Source organism: Micromys minutus, assembly GCF_963924665.1.
Source record: "Micromys minutus genome assembly, chromosome: 11".
Taxonomy (NCBI): Eukaryota; Metazoa; Chordata; class Mammalia; order Rodentia; family Muridae; genus Micromys; species Micromys minutus.
Genome location: NC_137980.1, coordinates 57906340 through 57929666, shown reverse-complemented (window position 1 = coordinate 57929666; position 23327 = coordinate 57906340). Strand labels below are relative to the sequence as shown.

Below are 23327 nucleotides of genomic sequence, written 5' to 3'. Positions count from 1 at the left end.
AGAGGTGAGCTGCCTGCCAACCACTGGCCAGTTCTGTGGCATTAGAAAATGCAGGACACAGTACCTGGGCACTTCCCTAGAGGGCCACTCCCAACCAGGAAAACACACACACACACACAAACACACACACACACACACACACACACACACACACACACAAACACACACGCGCATGTACGCATGCACAAAAGTGCGCACAATCTTTCTTCACAGCCACAGAGTAGCAGCAGCTTAGGGTCACCCTGCCCCATGCTCTGTTTCCCTTTTCGAATGGGTCTCATGAATCTGAGGCTGGCCTCTAACTTTACATGTAACTGCAGATGACTTAAACTTAAGGTCTCTCTGCCCATGTCCTGAGTGCTGAGGAGCAAAACCAGGGTTTCGTACATGCTAGGTACACCCTTATCTGCAGCCCAGCTTACACCTCTTCTGAGATCCATTTTGTGTCTAATAATTGCAGATAGAATTCATAATAAACACTCAATTGAACAATATGCAGTTTAGGTGTTTGCAAACATGGTACTAATGGGTTTTTTTGGGGGGGCAACCAATGTATGAAACAGTTTATTGTCAACTCTATTTATCCTGCTCTGAAGAGCAGTTAGAATGTGGTGGGAAGGAGGAGAAATGCAGGTGAGCAGACGTGGCTAATTGCAGGGAGCAAAGGTTCTGTAAGTTCCAACTCTTGCCCTCAGGGAGCTGACTTGGAGAGCAGGCGTAGCTGTGGCTGTGAGGGACTGTCTGAAGAGGCTTCGAAGAGGGTCTGTGTCTGCAGCTGCACCTGAGAGAGTGCAGAGGACACCCCTGATGCTTGGAGGCTGCTGTTAAAAACGGAGGCATAGGGCCATCTCTGCTCTCGGCAGCTGGAGCTTAGTCCTGTGATGGGATGTTGGCGTTGGAGAACTGTTCCTGACTTAGGTGACAGCTGACAGGCAGTTACAGCTCAGGCAGGTGCAGAAGCTGACTGGTGTGTGACAGTGGAGTATGAGAGGAGGGACAAGGAAACCTGGAGCAGTCGAGACTGGGCAGCTGCAGCTGCAGTGGGAAGCTGGGATGAATGAAATGTGTGGTTTCAGTGGGGTGAAGGCTGGGGAGACTTGTTGGGAGAGAGAAGAGTAGATTTAGGATTCAGGATGAGTAACCAGGAAGCAGCCTGCAGAGAAGAGCTGCTGCGATTGGTCACAGGTCCCTGAGTGATAGGAGCCTGTGGCAGTAAGTCTCTTTGGACGAGTTTGAAAGCTGAGGCAATGAAAGTGAGTGGCCTGCTCAGGGGCAGTGTTGTCCTGTGGGATTCTGTGACCTACCTGTGAAGCACAAAGCTGGATTTCTCACCCCATCCATTCCAGATTTGCACACTGGTCACTGCAATCACCCCGAGATGGGAAAGGGCTGTGAAATGTTGCTTGTGTTCATGTGCATGGCTCTTTCACAGACTGCTAAGTTAAACCCCACAGGTAATCCCAGGTGATCCCAGAGCCATCGCCTAGGGAGAGTGCAGGCTGGAAAGACAAAGAGGCTTGGTTGGGTTCTTCTAGGACCTCCTGTGTGGGCTCCTTGGGTCAGCAGATGCCTGCCGTGACAACTGCAGCCCACTTTCTGGTCTGTTGATACCAGCTTTCCGAAGAGGGAAGAGGCACGTGTAGGAGATAACCTTTTCCTCTGGCCCTCTCAGGGGCACTCTGCCGGGCTTATGTGTGTTCTGGGGCATTGCTGGGATCTCTGTCAGGACTCCAGTGCCATTTGGCACTTCGACTTGGAGCCTCATCCTGAGGTTCTGGGCATCCTTCATGACTTTAATCAGCTAAGCTGTACTACAAGAGGAGTCATTCAGAAGGAGCCCGGAAGGCATATTGCACTACAGGGTCAGCTTCCAGTTCCTATGTGTGAGGGTAGCCGGAGCTAACTCCTGGTCTGTTTTTGTATGTTATGATGACTGTGGGTATGCTGGTTGAGACTGTGCCTTATCTTTAGGGCTTACTTGGTTCTTGCTGTGTGTGCCTGCATGTGTTTGTGTCGGGCTTTATGGAGGTGCAGTTGGCACAGGAACCTATGGTTTCAGTGCAGTTTGCCAGTGCAGCTGTATCCGTGGCTCACTCTTCATCTTTGAACACTTTTCCGTTATGTAGATACCTTATATTTTGACTCTGTATTGGTGCACTTTGTTATTCTGCTTCAGTTCAGGTCTAAGTCTCCTGGAGGTGGGCTAGAGTGAAGGGCTGCACTCCCTCATGGGGCAGGCCTAAGATTGCAGGGTGATGTCAGAGGCTTTGGAGTTTTCTGCCCACATCACCAGTTAGGTTTGGTCTCCTTTCAGCTGGGATGTGGACAGCTCCCCACGGTGGACTTAATTTGCACTTTCCTTGCTGGCCTGTGACACTGAGCTCATTTGTTGGTGTAGGCTTCGTCACTGGGAGGTGCCTGTTCAGATATCTTGCCTACTTTTACTTTCCTTACTGAGATGTGAGAGATCACTGAGTGTGTATTCTGTACACCTGCCTTCTCTGTTTGCTCTGGGTTGAGGACCAGCATTTCCTTTCAGCTTCTGGAGAAGAGCTGCACCTGGAGTTTGGGGTGTGAATCGTCCACTTGTTTCTTTGCTTTGTGGACCATGCTTCTGGAATGATTTCTAGAATAATGATGTCTTCTCTCTCCTGAGCTCTGGTCTGATGTGCAGAGGTAGATCCAAGCCTTACCTGTCCCGGGTACTCACTCACCCACCCACCCACCCACCCACTCACTCACTCACCCACTCACCCACTCACTCACTCACCCACTCACTCACTCACCCACTCACTCACTCACTCACCCACCCACTCACTCACCCACCCACCCACTCACTCACTCACTCACCCACTCACTCACCCACTCACTCACTCATTAACCCACTCACTCACCCACTCATTCACCCACTCACCCACCCACCCACCCACCCGCTCACTCACTCACTCGCTCACCCACCCACCCACTCACTCACCCACTCACTCACTCACTCACCCACTCACTCACCCACTCACCCACTCATTCACTCACTCACTCACCCACCCACTCACCCACCCACCCACCCACCCACCCACTCACTCACTCACTCACTCACTCACTCACCCACCCACTCACTCACTCACCCACCCACTCACTCACTCACCCACTCACTCACTCACTCACCCACTCACTCACCCACTCACCCACTCATTCACTCACTCACTCACTCACCCACTCACTCACCCACCCACCCACTCACTCACTCACTCACTCACCCACCCACCCACTCACCCACCCACTCACTCACTCACCCACTCACTCACTCACCCACTCACCCACCCACCCACCCACCCACCCACTCACCCACTCACCCACTCACTCACTCACCCACTCACCCACTCACTCACTCACCCACCCACTCACCCACCCACCCACCCACCCACCCACTCACCCACTCACTCACTCACTCACTCAACCACCCACCCACCCACTCACTCACTCACCACTTTTCCTTTTTGCAATGTCTTCTGTGTGGTGCTGGGTGCCTGCACTTGGCCATCCTGTGGGCTTTGGGTGTTCAGGCAACATTGAAGGGCATTCTGATTCATTCTTACTACTCCCAGTCAGGCATTTTCTAAAGAGGGATGGCACCAATGCCCTTGCCCGTTTAGGTCTGTCCCAGGTATCTAGGGTCTTTGATTGTTACCTGTTATTTCCTGGTGAACAGCTGGAGGAACTGGGTAATGTTAGCTTTGACACATAGTTTAGTCAGAGGTCAGGGATACAACCAAGGCAGGGCCGTGAGCCACCTTGGGCTGGCTAAGCTTGCCTATAGGGCTCCACTGTACCTCTTAAGTTGGGTATATTTACACCAGGCAGTGGGAAGAGCTTCAGAGCTTTCGAGGAGAGTGGTATTGAGGTCCTCTTAGACCCCTTATCAACTAAGGAAATGCAGAGTCCCTTCAGTCTGTTTTGCATCAGTAGGTAAGATGTGCCCTTGAGGAATTCTGCACGGTGGGCTGGAACATGCTGTGCAGTAATAGTGAGTATGTGTGACAGTAGCCACATGGATAGAGCCTCCTAGGACATATTGCCTGTACCTTGTTAGGTCCACAGAGAAACACCGGCCTACAGTGTGCTGATGAGATTGTGCAAGGTAGTTCTGGAGGGACATTCGCTTTCTTAATGCCAACAATAGGGCTTTCTGGATAAAGAATTTAGTGAGTTGAAAAAAGCTCTGCTTCAAAGAGGTTTCTGGTATACTCAGAGCTTGACAATATTAAAGAACCTTCCTGTAGAGGTGTTCTGGCTTACTCCCAGAAGAAAAGCCCAGGGTTTTTCTCTGTGTGTAACGTTTCAACTCTTTCACCAGCGTCCCCTTCCTCTCAGGTGTGTTACGTTGTAGCTGTGCCCTGCTGGGTTGGGCTGTTGCTGAGGGTATCTGTAGCTCTGTTGTGGATATTAAATTTAAGATAGATTTGTTGCTGTTGCTTCTAGGACTTAGGGTACAATTAGTTGCTACTTTTGAAGTCAAAATTAGTCAAACTTGATTGGTAGAATTTGCTTTTCCAGAGTTTCAAGAACTTTGAGGTTCAGGTGAGAAACTATAGACTGTCTGGTACCTGTTCCTGTGGACATCTATTATGTTGTGGGCACATTCTGGTCACCTAGGAAAAAGCACAGCCCCTTTGTCCGACAAAAATAGTATTCCCATGAATAGAGGGCCACAGTTTTTGGTTTGGGTTGGACATTCTGGGGCACATTAGGCTGGAGGAACTTGATTGCACTCAGAGTTGTGACCACAGACTTCAGCACGTAGGACAGAGAACTATGGAGAAGGCACAGAGTATCACCAGACTCATGGCTGCGGTGAGTGGGTGCCTCCCACTTTGTGAGTGTAGACAAGGCAGAGGCAGCATTTCACGTGTAACTCCACATCTGAAGAGGCTGCAGGGCACACATCTATCTGGGCTGAAGCTGTGCCTATTGAGCTTGTTTGTAAGTTTCTTTGTGAGAGGAGAGGCAGTGTGTTCTTAGTGTATTTGGACAACCCTCCATCCGGGGCTCTGTCTCCAGGAGCTGCTCTGCAGCTACTCACATGTCTCCTGCAGTCAGTAGTTCCCTGGTCAGGGTCTTCTTGTACTGGGGCAGGGAGCACTTCCTGATGTCGAGTCTCATTTGTCCCCAGGAATGGTCCTCGTGCGGAGTGAGAATGGGCAGTTGTTAATGATCCCCCAGCAGGCCCTGGCCCAGATGCAGGCCCATGCCCAGGCCCAGCCTCAGAGTACCATGGCACCCCGTCCTGCAACCCCCACAGGTGCTCCACCTGTCCAGATCTCCACCGTGCAGGTGAGTGCATGCGTGGTGAATAGGCTGGTGTGGGGCACTGCTGACTCAGCCTGGCTCACCCACTGGGGATTGCAAGAGTGAAGGTGTGCCTCGTGTGAGTGGATGCTGAGGCAAGTGTGTGTTTTCAAACCCAACCATCAGGTGGAGACTAGGTTGGCTCTGGTCTCCATTCTTCTGACTGAGACCGTCCGCTCTTGAAAGCCAGCTCTTGTGGGCAGTGCTCAGCTTGATGACTGAGTAGGGTTAAAACAGACACGGGGTCAGCTGCCTTGGCTGAGCCCTGGCTTTCCTCTTGCCACCAGTACCTTTAGACTTGTGTGTCCCAGTCCCTTTCTCTGTAAAGCGCAGATCTGGTCATGTACAGGTCAAGGTACTGTCATGAGGACTGAGCATGCTTGGAGTACCAAGAGTGAGAAGGGACAGCAAAGGCATCCAGGTGAGGCCAGGCTGTGCTGTCCCGGTGTGCAGTGCCCTCACACCCTCAGCACTGTAAGCCTCAGGTCTCCAGCACACGCTTGTATGCTTTGTCGGGTGCTGACAGCTAAAAAAATGGTGGGAGTGATCCTGATACTCCTCTGGGTTGTGCTCTGCCCTGTAGATGGGGTGTCTGTGCTGGAGGTGGGCAGGGCTTCCCATAGGAAACAACAGAGAGCACCTCTGCAGTGTTTTTTCCTGAGGAAGCATGTGGGCTGCTGTGGAAGGTTCTCAGTGGCGGGTGGTGCCTCTGTCTGACCTTTGTGTCTCTACTCACACTACTCTGTGGCCACCTCAGGACTCCAGGTATCTCCATCCTCCTCTACCTTGCCTCCCGCTTTGACACTGTGTCCAGGACTCAGGGCGTCTCTACTTTCAGTTCAGGCCAGTGTCCCCAAGAGCACTGCCACAGCTGGGCATCCAGATGTCTGCTTTAAAAGATGGCATTTTGTAGACTTCACTAAAACAGACTGCTTTGCTTTTAGGATTTTTCCATGAGAGGTTTCTCATCATAATTTTTTATTTTGGGCTTTGAATGATTTCCTTGTAGCTTAGTAGTAAGCAGTGAATTACTTGAGTACCATACTATTTTCTTAAGAGTCTGTGTGTGTGCGTGTGCACACATGATGTACATGTGTTACTTACTGTGGCTCATTTTAGATGATTTCTAACTTATTTTCCAGGCTCCAGGAACACCTATTATTGCACGGCAGGTGACCCCAACTACCATAATTAAGCAAGTGTCTCAGGCCCAGACAACGGTACAGCCCACTACAACCCTACAGCGCTCTCCCGGGGTACAGGTAAGAGGATGCTGCCTAGTGCATCAGTAGGATTGCCTGGCTGGCAATGCATGCTTCTGCTTCAATACAGGGATGAGGCTTTAGGATACCAGGTTGGATTTAAGGATGCAGGTGGTCAGTAAAGAAATGATTTTTCTGTGAATGCAGGCTATGTCCTTTTCCTTAGCATTAGCAACATTCAAAAGCATTTTATAAAATGTAATTATGAATGTCACCTCATTAATGTTTGACTCAGGGCATCTTTGAGGAGGGAGTCTGTGCTGAGGAGCATTGTGTCTGTGCTGTGGCCCCATTACATGCTCATGGACAGTGCTACTGGTGTGTGTGGAAGGTGCCACTTCCTATGGCAAATTTGTAGAGGAGCTGGGGAGGAGATGGAGGGGCATTTTCTCTAGTCTTGCTTTCCTGATGTTAGTGCTCTGGGTAGCAGTTGGGAGCGTGTCCTGCAGACACTGGCCGTACCTGGGACAGGTTGATGCCCCTGATCAACTTGTGCAGCTTCTAGCATATAAAGCCAAGGGGAGCTTTCATGCCAGGGGCTCCTGTTGTGTGAAGCAGATATTAAGAGTGGTAGAAGGTGCTGGTCTGGGAGGACATAACATGTTTGGAGAGATGTACTTGGCTGTGCAAGACATTCCTAGACAGAAAAGACACATCTGATCAGGGAAACAGTTGTAGGGCGATGTCATTGGTTGGGGAGGTGGGAAGTAAAGAGCTCCTGATGTTGAGTTTTGAGCAGTCATACAGTGCAGGGCTTTGAGCTCTGTACTGAAGCACTGGTCATGTGGTGCTGTGCTCACTCATCCTTGATCTTAGCTGCAGTGTTTCTGAACTTTTGGAGTTCTGCTCCATTTTCTTTGGTAGCTGTGGAGAGCAAGAACATCTTGGAGAATGGTTCTGTCCCAGGCAGCTGTAAGCCAGGAAAGAGGCCTATGTATTTCAGAAGCTGGAGTCTGGGAGACTTGGGGTTACCTGAGGGGAATTTGTAGTGCTGCCTGTGTTTGACTCCATGTCTGCTTCTTTGAGGAGATAGTGAAGCACTTGGTAAAATTGTGTGTCATGTTTGGTGGTGACAGATGCTTTGAGGTCGGTGGACACTCTCCAGTCAGGGTGAGTGTGTGCCTTGCTGTAGCTGTAGCTGTCATTCGAAGGAAAGGTGGTGAGAAGGGTCCCTGGATTCTGCTGTCCCTGGCTTGTTGAGTCAGCTCTTTGTTTTTGCATATTATCTTCAAATGATGTTTTAGGTTTGGTGGGCAATAAATACATGCTTATCATAAAGAGACAATTATTACCCCTATTACTGCAGGGTAACTTGGGGGCCAAGAGGCCTGGAGGTGGCTTAGGTCTTGTGCAGCTCCCTTATAAAGCGTCTGTGGCTGGAATACTCCAAGGCTTTGATCTAAGGGAGCTGAAGACTTACTTGCCTAAAGCGCTCTCCTTGGTGTGGGTGTGGGATGTTACACTGCTCCCCGCCCTCAGATTGGGGCCAGTGTTTAAAAAACCTGGAGTGAGGAAATGTGGGCAGCTAGATTTGTAAACTGGAGAGGTCCTAATGTAAAAACCTGTAAATATTTCATCGTGATTATTCAAGAATAGAGAAATCTTAGGAAAGAGACTAAGGGGCCAGTGGTTTGGAGAATCTGAGCCGGTTGACATCTAAGTGCTCATTTGCTTTGCAAATGTTTTTGTTTGACCAAGGAGCACCTTCCCACAGCTGGGCCAGTACCTGTGTGTGACCAGCTCTTATTCCTGTGCTTCTGCATGCTGGGCCTACAGAGCATGTTAATGCAGGTAGTTGTGGGGAGTGAAGGCCCTTCATTTGTCTTGATGGCCTGTAAGGACCATGTGGGAGATGCTACGTGCTGGAAGGCCACAAGTGCTTTCTAGCCAGGGCTCTCTGAACAGATGAAAGGGTTCTCAGGATTAGTGTCTGAGATGGGAGCCCATTGTGTATCCTGTCCTCTGTGCTTTGCTGTGACAGCTTCTGGACAGTAACAGTTTCAGTCAAGCCCATCAGGTTTTATTGTAGATACAAATACACCTCTGTGCTATCACTGTGATCCTCAGGTGCAGGTGTGTCAGGGATGCCCTTGGCCGCCTCACGTGGCTGAAGGAAGTGTGACTTCTGGCACTTGTTGAGCCATTTGCTCTCTACTTTCCGAGAAGCTGTTGTACTTCCCTGGGCTTATGCTGCTGTGGAGATGCACTTACCTGTGTTTTGACCTTCTAGCCTCAGCTGGTTCTGGGTGGCTCCGCACAGCCAGCCTCACTTGGAACAGCCACAGCTGTTCAGACAGGGACACCTCAACGAACAGTCCCCGGGGTCAGCACCACCTCCACAGCTGCCACGGTAAGAACTCCCTTTGGGACCCGGGGTAAAGTCAGCCCATTGGTATTGCTTGGGAAATGGAGCTGGTATACAAAGGGGCTTGAGAATATTTTGGGGCCCACAAACCAACCAAGAGCTTTGATGCATTGAAAGGGCAGGGCCCACGAGAGAGCTTGGGCTCTGTCTTCCCTTATGGGGTGGCCTGAGGGGCCACCTAGGAACAGTAGGAGAGGGCCCTGAGCATTCTGCTTGGGATCTAGGACCCTACAGGTGCCTGTGGAAGCCACGTGTGTAGCTGCTGAGCACCTGTGATCTGGGCAAGTTTGGTTTGTCTCTTTGTCCGTGTCCGTGTGTGTCCGTGTCCGTGTGTGTGTGTGTGTGTGTGTGTGTGTGTGTGTGTCTGTCTTCACTGCTTTTTCTTTATGTACTTGGAGCTTTAGAGAAACTGGGCCCACGTGTGCACCTTCTCTTTTTGTGTTCTTTGCCAAGTACTTTTAACCTGCCTGGGGCTTTATGTGCTTGAGCGTATTTAGGCAGGCAGCAGCCCTACCCTGACATAAGGGCAGTGTCTTGGTAGATGTGCCTTCTCTAAAAAGGCTGGTTGAGAGATGCAGGCTTGGTGGTCTTCAGCGTGGCTGATTGCCCTTCTGAAGAGATTATGGCTTGTGCAAGAAGTAGTGTTTTTTGAAGAAAATGTAGACCCATACACATTTTACTGCAGTGAGATCCTGTGGGGGAAATCTGTAACTTACACCTTTTTTATTTTAATACAGGAAACTATGGAAAATGTGAAAAAATGCAAAAGTTTTCTATCTACATTAATAAAACTGGCTTCCTCTGGTAAACAGTCTACAGAGACAGCGGCTAATGTGAAAGATTTAGTACAAAACTTACTGGTAAGGAACTCACACAAAACTGTGCTTCGAATCGTGCTGTGTGACCTCAGCCATGTTGAGTCTGTGAAAGCCTGTGTAAGGATCTTTAGAGGGAGGGGTGCACTGTTGCCAGGATGTGTGGACTGCCTGGCATGCGTGTTCTGGGGACTTGGCTGACACCCCAGCATTCCTCCTGCACTTAAGCATGCAGATGGGTCACCTGAGGGGTCCTGCCAGCACTAGGAAGGAAGGGTTAAAGGGCTCCTTAGAAGCATCTGCCTGTGCTGGAGAATTGCAGAACATGTCTCTGACAGCCAGTGTTGCTTCAGGAGGCAGCCCACCTTCTCCTTCCTCCCCCTTTTAAAACTGAAGGAAACAGGGTCCTTAAACTCCAGTTTGTAGACAGGTGGTCTCTGCACCCGCCCATGGCCCTGCTCCTCTTCCCACCCCTTGAACATGTGATGATGGTCTCTAGAAGGTTCCGCAGAACTGCCCTCTGTCATTGGTTGGTTTCTGTGTTCCTGGCTGTCCCATGGATATTTTATTTAGGCAACTTGGCTCGGGCCAGGGGCTGAACTGGGCTCCTTACCTTGTGTTAACTCTATTCTTTTTACCCAAAGTATCTACTTCCTTGCTGTTTTCTATCTTTTCTGTTTCTTTGATCAGGAAGCACAGGGATTTTGAGAATGTTGTTTTCTGGTTTTTGGCTGGTGGAGTTTGTGGTTCTGTCTGTTCTCCTGGTCCTTTTCCTCTCTAAGGCCAGGCGGGGTGGCATGCGCTGCTCTGCTGCCCCAAGCACCGTCCCTTTCCCGTGCTGCCTTCTCCGCCCGCTAGTCCTGTTCACTCCTTAGCTGCATTCAGCTTTTATCAGGGCCCTGGGGGTCTCCTAGCTCATTCTTGTGGGACCTCTTTGTGCCTTTGACTTTACAGGCTGCCCCTTCTGGCCTTTGCATCAGTCAGATTGGGACTTCCCTGCCTGCAGCTCATGCCATTCTCAGGATCAGAAGTATTGTCAGCCTGTGTGCCTTACCATGGCCACATGTGCCCTCCTCAATGCCCAGTGAGGGTGTGCACCTCACTCACAGGCTAGCTGATGGCCTCCCTTCTCCGCTATGCGTCACTCTTCCAAGATTGCTGTTGTGAGCCTGCTCTCAGCAGTCTGCCATTGCTCTGCCTGCTGCTGCTCTATCAGGGTTGTGTGAGCCCTGGACAGATGCTGTGGTAGTGTGGTGCGCCCTTCTCGGCAGCACGGGTGGGCCTCTCCCCACTTCAGGTGTCTGAGACAACTGTGTGCCTTACTTGTAGACTCGTATGCTTCTCCATTGGTGCAGTGTAGGCCTAACTATGGTCTAGTCTCTCTGACAGGTGCCCTGCTCCCTCACTGGGCTAGAATCGCCCTGTCACTCTGTCACACACACACTTGTTTCCTAGCCTGGCACTGTAGGTGCCTGGTGGGCCCAAGGGGAGGACACTTGACTGAGAAGCCTGTGGGAGCGAGGGTGTTAACCTGCCAGTGACTAGCTAGAGACATGCCCACCAGCTGCTGCTCAGGGTCCAAGGGGGCATGAGACAGGTGCACCTAGGGATCTGCATCTGTTAACACTGGGCAATGGCATACTGGCACACTTATTGTCAGAAGGGCCACCAGACCAGTGTGATTATACAGTTTATGGTGTGTGCCATGAAGTTGTGTGGAAATGTGTCACAGCAATTGCTATGTGGAGTCACTGCAATGTCCATGTGCTTTGTTTTTCAGGATGGGAAAATTGAAGCAGAAGATTTCACTAGCAGGTTATATCGAGAACTGAACTCTTCACCTCAGCCTTACCTTGTGCCTTTCCTGAAGGTGATTGACAGCTTGTATTGCAGTAGTGTGGTCCAGTCAGGGGTGGGCATCACAGATGCCACCTGGCGTGGGTGGGACAGAAGTGGCTTTCTTGGAGCTGAGCCCCCAGATGCATTACAGCTCCAGCACACTTGTGCTCCCTGGGGGAGGGCTTGTTGCCTCTTAAGTGCACTATAGCCAGTTCTTACTAAGAAAATCCTGGTCAACGAGTGTGTTTGAAGTTGAGTGACAGGTGGGCGATTAGTACCTGACACTGGAGATGTATGTGAGTATATCTAGATGAAGTGATGTTAGCCACAAGGCTTTCCTGAAGAATTATGCTTCTGAATTTTTAGTATACTATAAGCAGCAATGTTCCAGCTGGGCCTGACCCTACATGTCTGTCTGTCCTCAGAGGAGCTTACCTGCCTTGAGACAGCTGACCCCAGACTCCGCGGCCTTCATCCAGCAGAGCCAGCAGCAGCAGCCGCCTGCCTCACAGGCCACAACTGCACTGACGGCTGTGGTGCTGAGCAGCTCAGTGCAGCGCACAGCTGGGAAGACGGCTGCCTCGGTGACCAGCGCCCTCCAGCCTCCGGTCATCAGCCTCACGCAGCCCACACAGGTTGGCGTTGGCAAGCAGGCACCGCCCACACCACTGGTATGAAGGCGCGAGCCTGGCATGGTGCTCTTGCCAGCCGCCATGCCATTAACTCACCAGCCCTGGCTCGGAGCCCTTTCTGGAAAGAGCAGGCAAGGAAGCTCCTGCTGGAAAGACATGTGGTTGTTCTCTTAAGTCATTAAAGTGTGAGCTGGAGGTTGAGGCCCACGACTTTGTATTGTATTTTAATAGAATGAAGTGAAACTTGTTGGCTCACTTACTGGCAGGCCCTTAACCTGTTGTTGGGGTTTCCTTAGGAGGATACTCTCTGGACTTTGAGTGATGCCTGAATGTTCAAACCTTTGGGATTGGGAAGGGGATAGGTCTGCCAGGCTTTTGCCTTCCCAGGATAGAGCTGGCCAGTGGCAATAGTTAGTGCTCAGGGAAAGCTGAGGGCTGCTGGCAGGTGGATCTGGCTTTGTCTGGTTTGTATTCTTTGACTGGAGGCAGGATGGCTCTTCACTGTGAGTTGCGTTCAGAGTGTGTACACCTGCCATGAACAGCACAGCCTCACCACACATAAAAGGCAAACGTCCAAAGGGGGCTGGCTGTACAGTACAGTGTTGTAGGGCAGTTAGGAGGTCTTAGGTTTAATTCACAGCTCTGGGTGGTGAATGACAGATGATTGGAATTATTGTAAATGCAGCTTAAAAGTGATGTACAGTGCTGTATGCAGGGTGGGTGTTAAGGAGGCCAGACTCCTGGGTGCTGGCTGCCCTGTTGGAGCTTTTGTCTTTACTCTGTTGGTGGTGAGAAGAGCTGAGAGCAGGCTGACGGCTCACACGTGAGCAGCTTTGCTCACTGAGCTGAGCGTCATTCCTGTGTCCTTTGCTCTCACATGGTTTTAGCAGTCAGCACCCTGATTTACCCAGAAGGCAGTTCTGTGGGAGAGTATGCTCTCTTTGTGAGGGCCTCAGCTCTGGTCTTGGTTCTGTCAGCATGGCCTCGAGTGCTGGGTTGCATGCAGAACCATTTCCGTTGTGTTGGTTTTAACTGTCAATTTGGAATAACTTAGAATCATCTGAGAAGAGCATTCTTAATGAGAAATTATCTAGATCAGAATGGCATGTAGGAATGTCTGGGGGATTGTCTGGTTTTTGATTGATGTAGGAAGACCTACCCTGAATGTTGGTGGCACTATTTCCTGGGCCCTGAACTGTGTAGGAGCTCAGAACGCTAGCTGCACAGAAGGACACAGGCAGGCAACATGGCCGCATTTGTTTCTCTTGACAGTAGATGTGGTGTGACTAGTCTCCGTTGTTGCCTCTGTGACTTCCCTACAGGGATAGACTGTGACCAGGAATTGTAAGCCAAATAAACCTTTTCCATCAATTACTTGTGGTCAGGCTGTTTAATCAGTGTCAGAGGTTATGCTAGAACAGTGGTGTTTCTTCTCACAAACGTGAACATGGTGTGTTCAGCCACCTGCTCATTGCTGTGTGCTGTCCTGATCCCCTCTTACACACTCATTCTCTGCTTATGCTTGTGTGTGCAGCTGAGGCAGATAGGTCAACTTTGAGCAAACCTGGGCCTGAGGCCAGAGGATCTCAGAACCCGTGGAGTGAGCCACTTTTCTGTATCTTCTTTTAGTGGCTTCTCAGTGGAAAGCCCTAGCCTGAGTTGCTGTGGACTTGCCCATCTTGTGGTGTGAGCACCATGTTCTGTTGCAAAAATAGTTCTGGTACAGGTCTTAGCCTCAATTTTGCAAGTGTCCTGTTACATGTGGTGCTCAACAAAAACACACCCACCATTTTTTTCTTTTTAAAAGTAGAGTTGGGGTTCAAATACTAGAAGGGATTCAGAATCCTGCAGACACGGTGATACTGCGTTACACCACTAGCCACACCAAAAACCAGAATTCTTCAGAAAAGCTCTTAGCCCAGAGATTTATAATCAGACCATTGGGGACTTCTTGTGGGCCAGACCCAGGGCACAGCCAGGGCTGTGGGCTCTTGGAGCCTGTTGTAGGTCAGGACAGCAGAGCTGAGCAGGCCTGAGTATGGACCAGCCACCCTTGGGCTGCGTGTGATTCAGAGTGATGAGGGGACAGAGAACCAAGTTCAGGGCGGGACGTGGAGATCCATCTTCACTCCAACAAAAAAGGAGTCTGACCCTATAGGAAACTGATTAGAAACAAGTCATTCCACATACGCCATCAGACAGCAGTGTCGGTCTGACAGGTTGGGAGAAGTCCACGTTCCTTGTGGGGCCTGGGCTTAGCAAATTTTGCCTCACCGCTGCCCTCTAGGGTGGATGTGTGCGGTCCACTGCAGGTCCTAAATGCTCTGTGTACTTGCTCTGCTGTACTGTGGCCTGGTGTGGTACCATTCTGTCTTTGTCTAAAGCTTTTGAAGCTGTGTACAGAGGCTTGTTGGGGACTCCTTGGGCCAGGCTTTTAGATCTGGAATGAGGTGTACATCTGAGCTCTCTGGAGCCTCTGGCAGGGCAAGGTTGGGGTAGCACTGGTGAAGCAAATAGAGCTGGCTTCATGGGTCAGCGTGGTGGCCCTAGGATGTGTGTGCTCATGCACTATGCTGGCTGTGCCCCAGGTGATCCAGCAGCCCCCGAAGCCTGGAGCCTTGATCCGGCCCCCGCAGGTGACCTTGACGCAGACACCCATGGTCGCATTGCGGCAGCCTCACAACCGGATCATGCTCACCACACCACAGCAGATCCAACTGAACCAGCTGCAGCCAGGTGAGGCCCCGGCTGCTGCCACCCAGGACTGGCTAGTCCCAGAAATGGCCAGTTGTGGGACTGGTACTTTATTTCATTTAATCATTGTGATAAAATTAATTCACGCACATCGCTCAGTGGCTTCAATGGTTTGTGCAAGCCATTACCCTTGTCGTTGTGGTTTATAAATTATCTGAATTCTATACATTACACTGTTAGTATCTACTAGATACTTCTAGCTGCCTGTCTCCCTCCCCGGCAGCCAGGCTCCTGCAGTGCTCAGACCCTCTCACACCTGTGCCAGTGAGTTGCCTGTTCTCAGTCCTCCTCCCCCTCCCCCTTCTTCTGACTTTCTTCCTTTTCTCCCCATCTCCCTGTTTTTTCTAAAGTTAGTCTAGATTGTGTGGCATAAATGTTGTTCCCACCCTCTACAAGCCTATAAAAAGTGAAGCCTGCTTTGTTCTTAGGGTTTGGAGGGAAGGCCTTCTCTCTCTTCAAGGCCCCATCAAGCTGCCTGTGGTGAGACACTGCCTCTTCTGAGGCTCTTCCCATTTCAAGGCCTGGCCATAATGAAGTTTATTCTGAAGTGTAATTCCGTATCAGCTCTTTCCACCAGACTTAGGCCTTTAGATTATAATAATATTCCCCCTCGATCCCTTTTTTCCAAGGTAGCCTCACTGTGTTACCCGGTCCTAGACTCCTGGGCTTCAGGAATTCTCCTGCTTCAGTCTCCTGGTGAGACTTTGAATATCTAGCACATGTCTGCTTTACTCTTAGTCCCTCTCAGGAGCCATTCCTGTTGGAGGGAGCCGGGTGTGTGGTACAGCACTCAAGGGCAGTCCCATCTTCAGAGCGAGTTCCAGGACTGCCCTGGAGTGCTAGATACTTTTATAAACCACCCCACCCCCCGCAAAGAGTTTGAAGAAATACAGTCGAGTAGATGCTTGAAGGATGCAACTAAACCTTAAAAAAACAAAACAAAACAAAAAAAACCCCTTAGGGTTTAAACATTACTTAACAGTAAACTTTTATCTTTAAATCTTGTAAATGATTGTATCCTTTGAGATTTCACTTAGAAAGCTGCAGGGAGCCCCCCCCCCCCATACTTGTTGTAAAGACACATATGAGTGCTTCTTTAGAGTCTGTGCTAGTGAGGAACGGACACAGACAGGGCACAGGATGGGTCTACCGTGATCGGTGGTGGCTCCATCTTGGATTTGCACTGTAGTTTTCCTAAGACTGCTTTTCTTTTTCTTCATGTGTATTCTTCCTTATCTTTCTGAGACTTCACACACACACACACACACACACACACACACACACACACACACACACACAGCATGTTTAGATAAAATCCACCCTCCTGCTCATCTCCTCCAATTTTTTTAGACCCTCCATCTCCCTCCCAATTTTATGCATTTTAAAGAAACCCCCCCCCCCCCAATCTGTTGATGCTGCAGGTTATGTGCATGGGTCCAGGACTATCCACTGGAGTGTGAGCAGCCTATCCAGGGCTGTCCTTGGAGAAGCAGCTAGGAGCCCATTTCTACCCATGCTAGAATTAAAAACAAGACTAACAAACAAAACACCACAACAACTTCATTATTGTTTCCTGTGTGGGGGTATTTTGCCTGCATGTATGTCTGTATACCATGTGCGTGCTTGGTGCCCTTGAAGGCCAAAAGAGGGTGTTGGATCCCTTGGAACCGGTGTCAGCCATCGTGTGGTTGTTAGGAATTGAACCTAGGTCCTCTGGAACAGGAAGTGCTCTTACTGAGCCATTTCCCCTTCCCCTTTATGCTGGGATTTTAATGGGCTTGATCTTAGCAGATGTTGAGTAAGCAGCTATAGCTGCTTTGAGTTTATATTGCAAGGGCCTTTCATATCTAGAAAACAGTTTCCTAGTTGTCTTCCAGTCTCTTGGCTCTTAGTGTCTTTCCACCTTTCCCTTCTGTGACGATCCCTGAACCTTGAGGGGAGAAGATGTGGTCAAGGTGTCCCACATCTGCAAATGTCTCTGAGTTTTCAGCATTCTGACCAGGTGTGTGTGTGTGTGTGTGTGTGTGTTCGAGTGTGCGAGCATGCATGTGCGTGTGTGCATTTATGTACATACAAGTGCCCACAGAGTTCAGAAAATGGCATTGGATCCCTGGGGCTATAGTTTCAGGTGTTGTGAGCTGCATGATGTGGGTACTGGGAACGAAGCGTGGGTCCTCTAAAGAGCAGTGTAAGCACTTAACCACTGAGCAGCCAGCCCTGTAACTTCAATGCCTATGTGTCACTGTGACAAGTGCAGAGATGGCAGTTTCCCTGGGCTTGTAAAGCAGCAGAGCCAGTCCTCCAGTAACAGCCTCTGTGTCCACTGTGTTTTTGACTTTGCAGTCCCTGTGGTGAAACCCACCGTGTTACCTGGAACCAAAGCCCTTTCTACTGTATCTGCACAAGCAGCCGCTGCACAGAAAAACAAGCTCAAGGAGCCCGGGGGAGGCTCCTTTCGGTAAGGACTGAAGCCCTGTATGCTTTAGGGAGAGCACGGGAGGGGCTTGGGTTGCCTGCCAACTTCACTACCGGGGCTTCCCTACTGGCTCTTGACACTGGTAGTGTCAGGACTGTTGTACTTGGGTCTGAGCACTCATCTGTCAGTGTGAGCTCCCGGTGTGGATGCAGAGTAGCAGCTTGCTTCTTGCCCTCCGCAGGGATGGAGAACAGGTCAGCTGACTTGGTGCCAACAGAGTACACAAAGGTGACTACATTTATAACACAGATGGCCCTTGTCACCCTGGTCACTTGTGACTCTTGATGAACAGAACAGCTTTTCTGGACATTGCTGTCTTGAGATTCTTGTGTTTGCTCCCCAGAGGCCAAACTGTTACCTTCACTGTGACTGAGCAATGGGGGTTGTTTGAATTTTAGGGAGATTCTTCATCCCCAAAGCTGTTAAATGAGGCTGGAGAGAGTTGGGAGCTATATTGGCTTTGAAGGTTAAGGAGCAACCAGGCAGAGCAGAACAGGCCACCAGAGTGGATGGGGAGAGAGGTTAGGTGTGAATTTAGAGCGGAAATGCCTGCTCTGCAGGTTCTCGGTGCTGTGGCCAGTGTTGATGAAGGAGCTGGGGATAGGTGTGTGGGTAACCTAGAGCTGGCCGCAGTCTTGGGTCCCAGCTGGGCATGGGAGGCATGCTTAGGAACTGCAGTGGAGGTTAGGGCTCCTATTTGGTCTCCTGGAAGAGCCTAGGTACACCCATTCCCAGCACTCATATCTTACCTACTAGAAGCCATTTTTCTGTATAAGGACAGGGCTGTTCTTCAGGGGAGATCAGGAACAAGCAAAAGACAGTGTGAGCTGGGGCCACCTCCTCATGTCAGGACAGGGCTCAGGTAGTGACATGAGCTGGGCTGGACTCCTTCCTATAGCCCATGCTGAGGTGGTCATCCGGACGGTCAGCACTGAAGCAGAGGCAGGACCAGAGGGCTGAGCAGAAGTGAGCTGCTTAACTTGTAAGCAGGAAGGCTGAGTGTGTTCAAGCTTCAGGATGCCTCCAGAGTACACTCTCACAGTACACACGGTAGCAGGTAGCTGGGTGGGAAGGGCAGCGTGGCTCAGTGAAGACCTCCAGAGGTCAGGCTGTGAGGAGGACAGTCTGCACCAAGGGTGAACATGTTAAAGACAGGCTGACGGGTGTTCAGTGAGAGACACTGGAGGGCCTGTTGCTGGATGTAGACCTCCCCAGTGAAGAGGTTGGTCTTGGGACAGTGGTCACATGTGGCTGGGTTCTTATGCTGGGCCATTTTCATAAGGAGACATGTATCTGGGACTGGCTGGTGTTGCTCTGTGGAGGCTCTGAGTGAGTTTTGTACTTGCTCCTCTTCCTCTGAAAGCCGTGGCTGAGGGAAGACAGATTTTCTTTCCTGGAGAAGTTTTTAGGTAATACGGCGTCTTCAAAGCAACAGATGGTGTTCAGGGTTTTGTTTTCTTGGGAAATACTGTGGACATACTGTGGGCACATAGTTCTCTGTGGACTCAGTTTAGCTGTGACCCCACACAGTTCTTCCTTTGAACATTTGAATTTTCAAACAAGGCAGCAAAACACTGTCAGACAACAGGACAAGGCCAGTGTAGGAGCCTCCTGTTTGTGTTTGTGTTTGTGTATCTGTTTGTGTGTCGATGTGTGTGTTTGTCTCTGTGTGTGTGTGTGTCTGTCCATTCATCCATCTCAGTGCCCTTCTACTGCTCCCTGCCCCCTGCATGCTGACACTGAATTGGAACCACTTGAGTGAGCTGTGATTTCCTTGTGCCACAGAGCGTTCCTCTCTTCTTGCAGGGATGATGACGACATCAATGATGTTGCCTCAATGGCTGGAGTGAACCTGTCTGAAGAAAGTGCAAGAATATTGGCTACAAACTCTGAGTTGGTGGGGACGTTGACCCGATCCTGTAAGGACGACACCTTCCTCCTCCCCGCGGCTTTGCAGAGGAGGATACTGGAGATAGGTATGTTTGCACCAGATGATGCCCTGGGATGCTGAGTGTCCAGACCTCTGTCCGCTGTGTTCCATGACCCTGTGAGACTCAGTCCAACCCTTCTGCAGCAGCTCCACTGCCTTGTCTTGGGCTCACCCCATAGAGGCGCCGCTGTTGGTTGGCAGGTAGTAGAAGGTGGGCAGTGACCATCTGCTTCCTGCTTAGATTGCCTTTGTTGTACAAAGCAGTAACTAGTGGGTGAGAGAAGCCAGGGCCGTGACAAAGAAAAGCTGGGTAAGTACCATAAAGTGCTTTTTTTCTGCATGGCCTGCAGGTAAAAAGCACGGCATCACGGAACTGCATCCAGATGTAGTGAGTTACGTGTCTCATGCCACACAGCAAAGGCTGCAGAATCTTGTAGAAAAAATATCAGAAACGGCTCAGCAGAAAAACTTCTCTTATAAGGTAATGAGGCTGTATTCCTGGGGAGAATGTTGGTGTTCTCACCTCGTGACCTGGGCTGTCTGGAAGCCTTGTTGTCCTGGTTGCTCCTGTGCTCACTCTTAGCGACAGCCACAGGTGCTCTCAGGTGCTTCTGCATCTGGGCTGGAGGTACTCTGAAGCTGTCCCGCTCTGGAAGACGGGGCTGTGAGTTCAGGAGATTATGGAGTCTTGTACTCTTAGTGCCCAGTTCCTGCAACCTGGCCCATTTGAGCCCCACCTACACACTTACACAACTACTATTGATTCTACAACTATAGGCTTTCTGCCGTGTGGTGTGTGTGTGTGTGTGTGTGTGTGAGAGACGGGGGGGGGGGGGGGGGAGGCGGAATATGACTTGAGCAGTCGCACAGATGAAGGAGTTTGTGTCTGAGCCTTCAGAGCAGCTCATGGTGAATTGTCAGCTTTAAAACACTTCTAAAGTTATGCTTGGTGGTGCACACCTTTATTCCTAATACTTGGGAGGCAGAGGAACATGGGTCTCTTTGAGTTCAAACCCAGCCTGGTCTACAAATTGAGTTCCAGGATAGCCAGGGCTACACAGAGACACCCTGTCTCAAAAACAAACACTTCTACACAGAAGGACTTAAATATGATTTTAAAATGCTAAAGTGTATCAAGTGGAAACCTTTTATGGGGCTCCCTGTCCTTGTGAGGTCACGACTGGAGCAGTGAGGTGTGAGCAGCTGCCACCGCCACGGAGCTGTGTGCACTGTGTTCTCTGTCCAGCTGTGCGAGGCTTGCTCATGCTTGTTGAAGTTCCAGACCCAAAGTGGACAGAGCTTTTACTAACTCTTTTTTTTTTTTTTTTTTTTTTTTTTTTTTTGTAGGATGATGACAGATACGAGCAAGCAAGTGACGTCCGAGCTCAGCTCAAATTCTTTGAACAGCTGGATCAGATTGAAAAGCAGAGGAAAGACGAGCAGGAGAGGGAGATCCTGATGAGGGCAGCAAAGGCAAGTTAAACCCTGCCTCCAGCTCAGGCCCAGCTTGCAGTCACCCCTCCTGCTGATCGCCAGGCGCACTGCCTTGTCCTGCTCACCACCGTTTCTGGATAGTGTGGAAGAAGGGTTTTGAGTGGAGCTGGGTAGGTCAGGAGCCTGGCCCCCGTGGTGGATGTCAGCTGCGGGAGGGTGCACTCTTTAGAGATTTCATATAAGAGGTGTGGCTCTTTCATTTGTTAGTTAATTAAAAATGTTTCATTTTATTTTTGATAAAAGGTCTCTTTATGTAGCTCTGGCTGTCTTGGAAGTCACTGTGTAGACCAGGCTGGCCTTGAACTTACAGAGATCTTCCTGCCTCTGCCTTCTGAGTATGGGGATTAAAAGTGTGTAACACTATGCTTGGTGGTGTGGGCCTTCTTCCCTTCCCTGTGGGTTCACGTTGCCCTTCAGCCTAGAGCACTCATGCTACGAGTAGGAACTTTGTAGAGCCATCTAGGGATGTTAATTCCAGTGTCAAGTCCTTTGCGGTAGGAGGAGTGACAGTTGAGTGCCAGCCTCACTAGCCGCTGAGCCCAGTGTGTCTGGAAGCTCTGTCAGGTTTTCTTTCCCAGTCAACACTGAGTCAGACGTATGACAAACGGGTAGCCATATGTCTAAGATTCTCTTACTGCATCTGGATGGTAGCAAAGACATTTTTTTCATGGCACATTCATTACCTATGTTTTTGTCGTTTGGATGTAAACCTTTATAGAATTAGCAGGAACTCTGTCTCCTGGCTAGACGCTTCTGTAGATTGGGCATGGTCCTGTGGGTTCAGTGATGCTCATGGAAGGCATGACTCTTCCCTTTCTCCTTTCAAAAATAGTCTCGATCCAGACAAGAAGACCCAGAGCAATTAAGGTTGAAGCAGAAAGCAAAAGAGGTGAGTTTCTCTGATTCCTCACAGCACTTGCAGCTCATGTTCATCTCAGTGCCCACAGAAAAGAGAAAGAAGCCTGGGTTCCTGAATGTGGGCATCTGTTGTGCCTTCACGCTGTCGGGTGGCCAGTCAGCACAGGCTCTCTGTGTGGTCTGCATTTGTCTGGAGAGCACCCGTCACTTCTCTGAGATCAGGCTCCCTAAGTCTCTTCTACCTTCCCGGGCATTTTAAGGAAAGCTTCTGTTTAAAAATTTTAAAATATTTTTGGTTACAGACATGTCCTTAGTTTTAAAAGCCTCAACTTTAAAGAAGTGGTAACTTAGGAAACTTGAGAGAGTTTTGGTAGTAAGAACTCTCAAGGCAGTGATGGTTTTGTTTCCTTCCCAACATGAAGATGCAGCAGCAGGAGCTGGCACAGATGCGACAGCGAGACGCCAACCTCACCGCACTGGCAGCGATTGGGCCCAGGAAGAAGAGGAAAGTGGACTGTGCCGGGCCAGGATCCGGAGCAGAGGTACTGCAGAGGGAGAGAGCACCTCCCTGAGTAGCCAGGGGAGCTCCTGGCCTTCCGTGGAGGCGTGGCCTTGCATTGGACACTTGATTTTCAAGTCCCCTTTTAACATGAGCTAAAACGTGCTCACATGGTCGGCTCTGCTGAGGTTCAGCTTGATTTGGAAAGGCCTGGGGCAGAATTCAGGGTTGGCTCTGGTGCAGACAGTGTGAGGTGACCTGCAGGGCGTGTGACCCAGAGAAGTAGCCATCTGTCTTAGCATGCTACCCTAATGGTTACGTCTGCTTTAAACCGTTGCCTTTTTATTTAGGACAGTAGCAGGCCTGGTATCTACTGCTCGGTTGTCTTCACTGTTGCTGTGACCATGCTGGGTCTCTGTGTCGCTGGGTTCATGGCTTGGAGGCTGGCAGGGTTGGCATCTGAGCCCGCACGGGGCAGGCCCCCTTCTCGCCTGTGTGCTGTCTGCACTGGTTATAGAGCTCTAGAGTGCAGGTGTGTGTCACTTTCCCTGTCCTTGCCTCTGTCTGACTGCTGACACTTTGGGCTTTTCTTTATGAGGTTTTCTGTGTCTTAGGTTCAGTCTCTGAACCTTCCTGTCTCTTCCATTTGCTAAGCTGCTTAGACTCACATGTGGGACTGTGCCTTAGAGTACACATTGGCCATTATTTTCTTCAGGTGTGTTCTGTCCCCATTTCTCTTCCTCTTGGTCTCCAGCTACACACACACTAGACTGTGCTATGGTCTCCGGTCTCACACACACATACACTAGACTATGCTATGGTCTCTAGTCACACACACATACACTAGACTATGCTATGGTCTCCAGTTACACACACACACTAGACTGTGCTGTGGTTGTGCTATGGTCTCCGGTCTCACACACACACACACACACACACACACTAGACTGTGCTATGGTCTCTGGTCACACACACATACACTAGACTGTGCTATGGTCTCTGGTCACACACGCATGGGACTGTGGTGCGGCTGTATTCATTCAAATCACCAACTTCTTCT

General features: G+C 50.2%; 1 protein-coding gene across 1 annotated transcript in view; it reads left to right on the top strand.

The window, feature by feature from the left end:
• Nucleotides 1-23327, top strand: part of TAF4 (TATA-box binding protein associated factor 4) — a gene marked incomplete at its 5' end in the record, with an annotated part of 61845 nt that overhangs the window by 30561 nt on the left and 7957 nt on the right. The window contains 13 exons of the mRNA XM_080924937.1: nucleotides 5168-5328; nucleotides 6486-6605; nucleotides 8836-8955; nucleotides 9708-9830; nucleotides 11566-11655; nucleotides 12050-12295; nucleotides 14845-14992; nucleotides 17354-17468; nucleotides 19293-19462; nucleotides 19767-19897; nucleotides 20764-20889; nucleotides 21743-21799; nucleotides 22191-22310. Coding sequence (XP_080781063.1) covers nucleotides 5168-5328; nucleotides 6486-6605; nucleotides 8836-8955; nucleotides 9708-9830; nucleotides 11566-11655; nucleotides 12050-12295; nucleotides 14845-14992; nucleotides 17354-17468; nucleotides 19293-19462; nucleotides 19767-19897; nucleotides 20764-20889; nucleotides 21743-21799; nucleotides 22191-22310 — 1727 coding nt within the window. The remainder of the gene's footprint in view (nucleotides 1-5167; nucleotides 5329-6485; nucleotides 6606-8835; nucleotides 8956-9707; nucleotides 9831-11565; nucleotides 11656-12049; nucleotides 12296-14844; nucleotides 14993-17353; nucleotides 17469-19292; nucleotides 19463-19766; nucleotides 19898-20763; nucleotides 20890-21742; nucleotides 21800-22190; nucleotides 22311-23327) is intronic.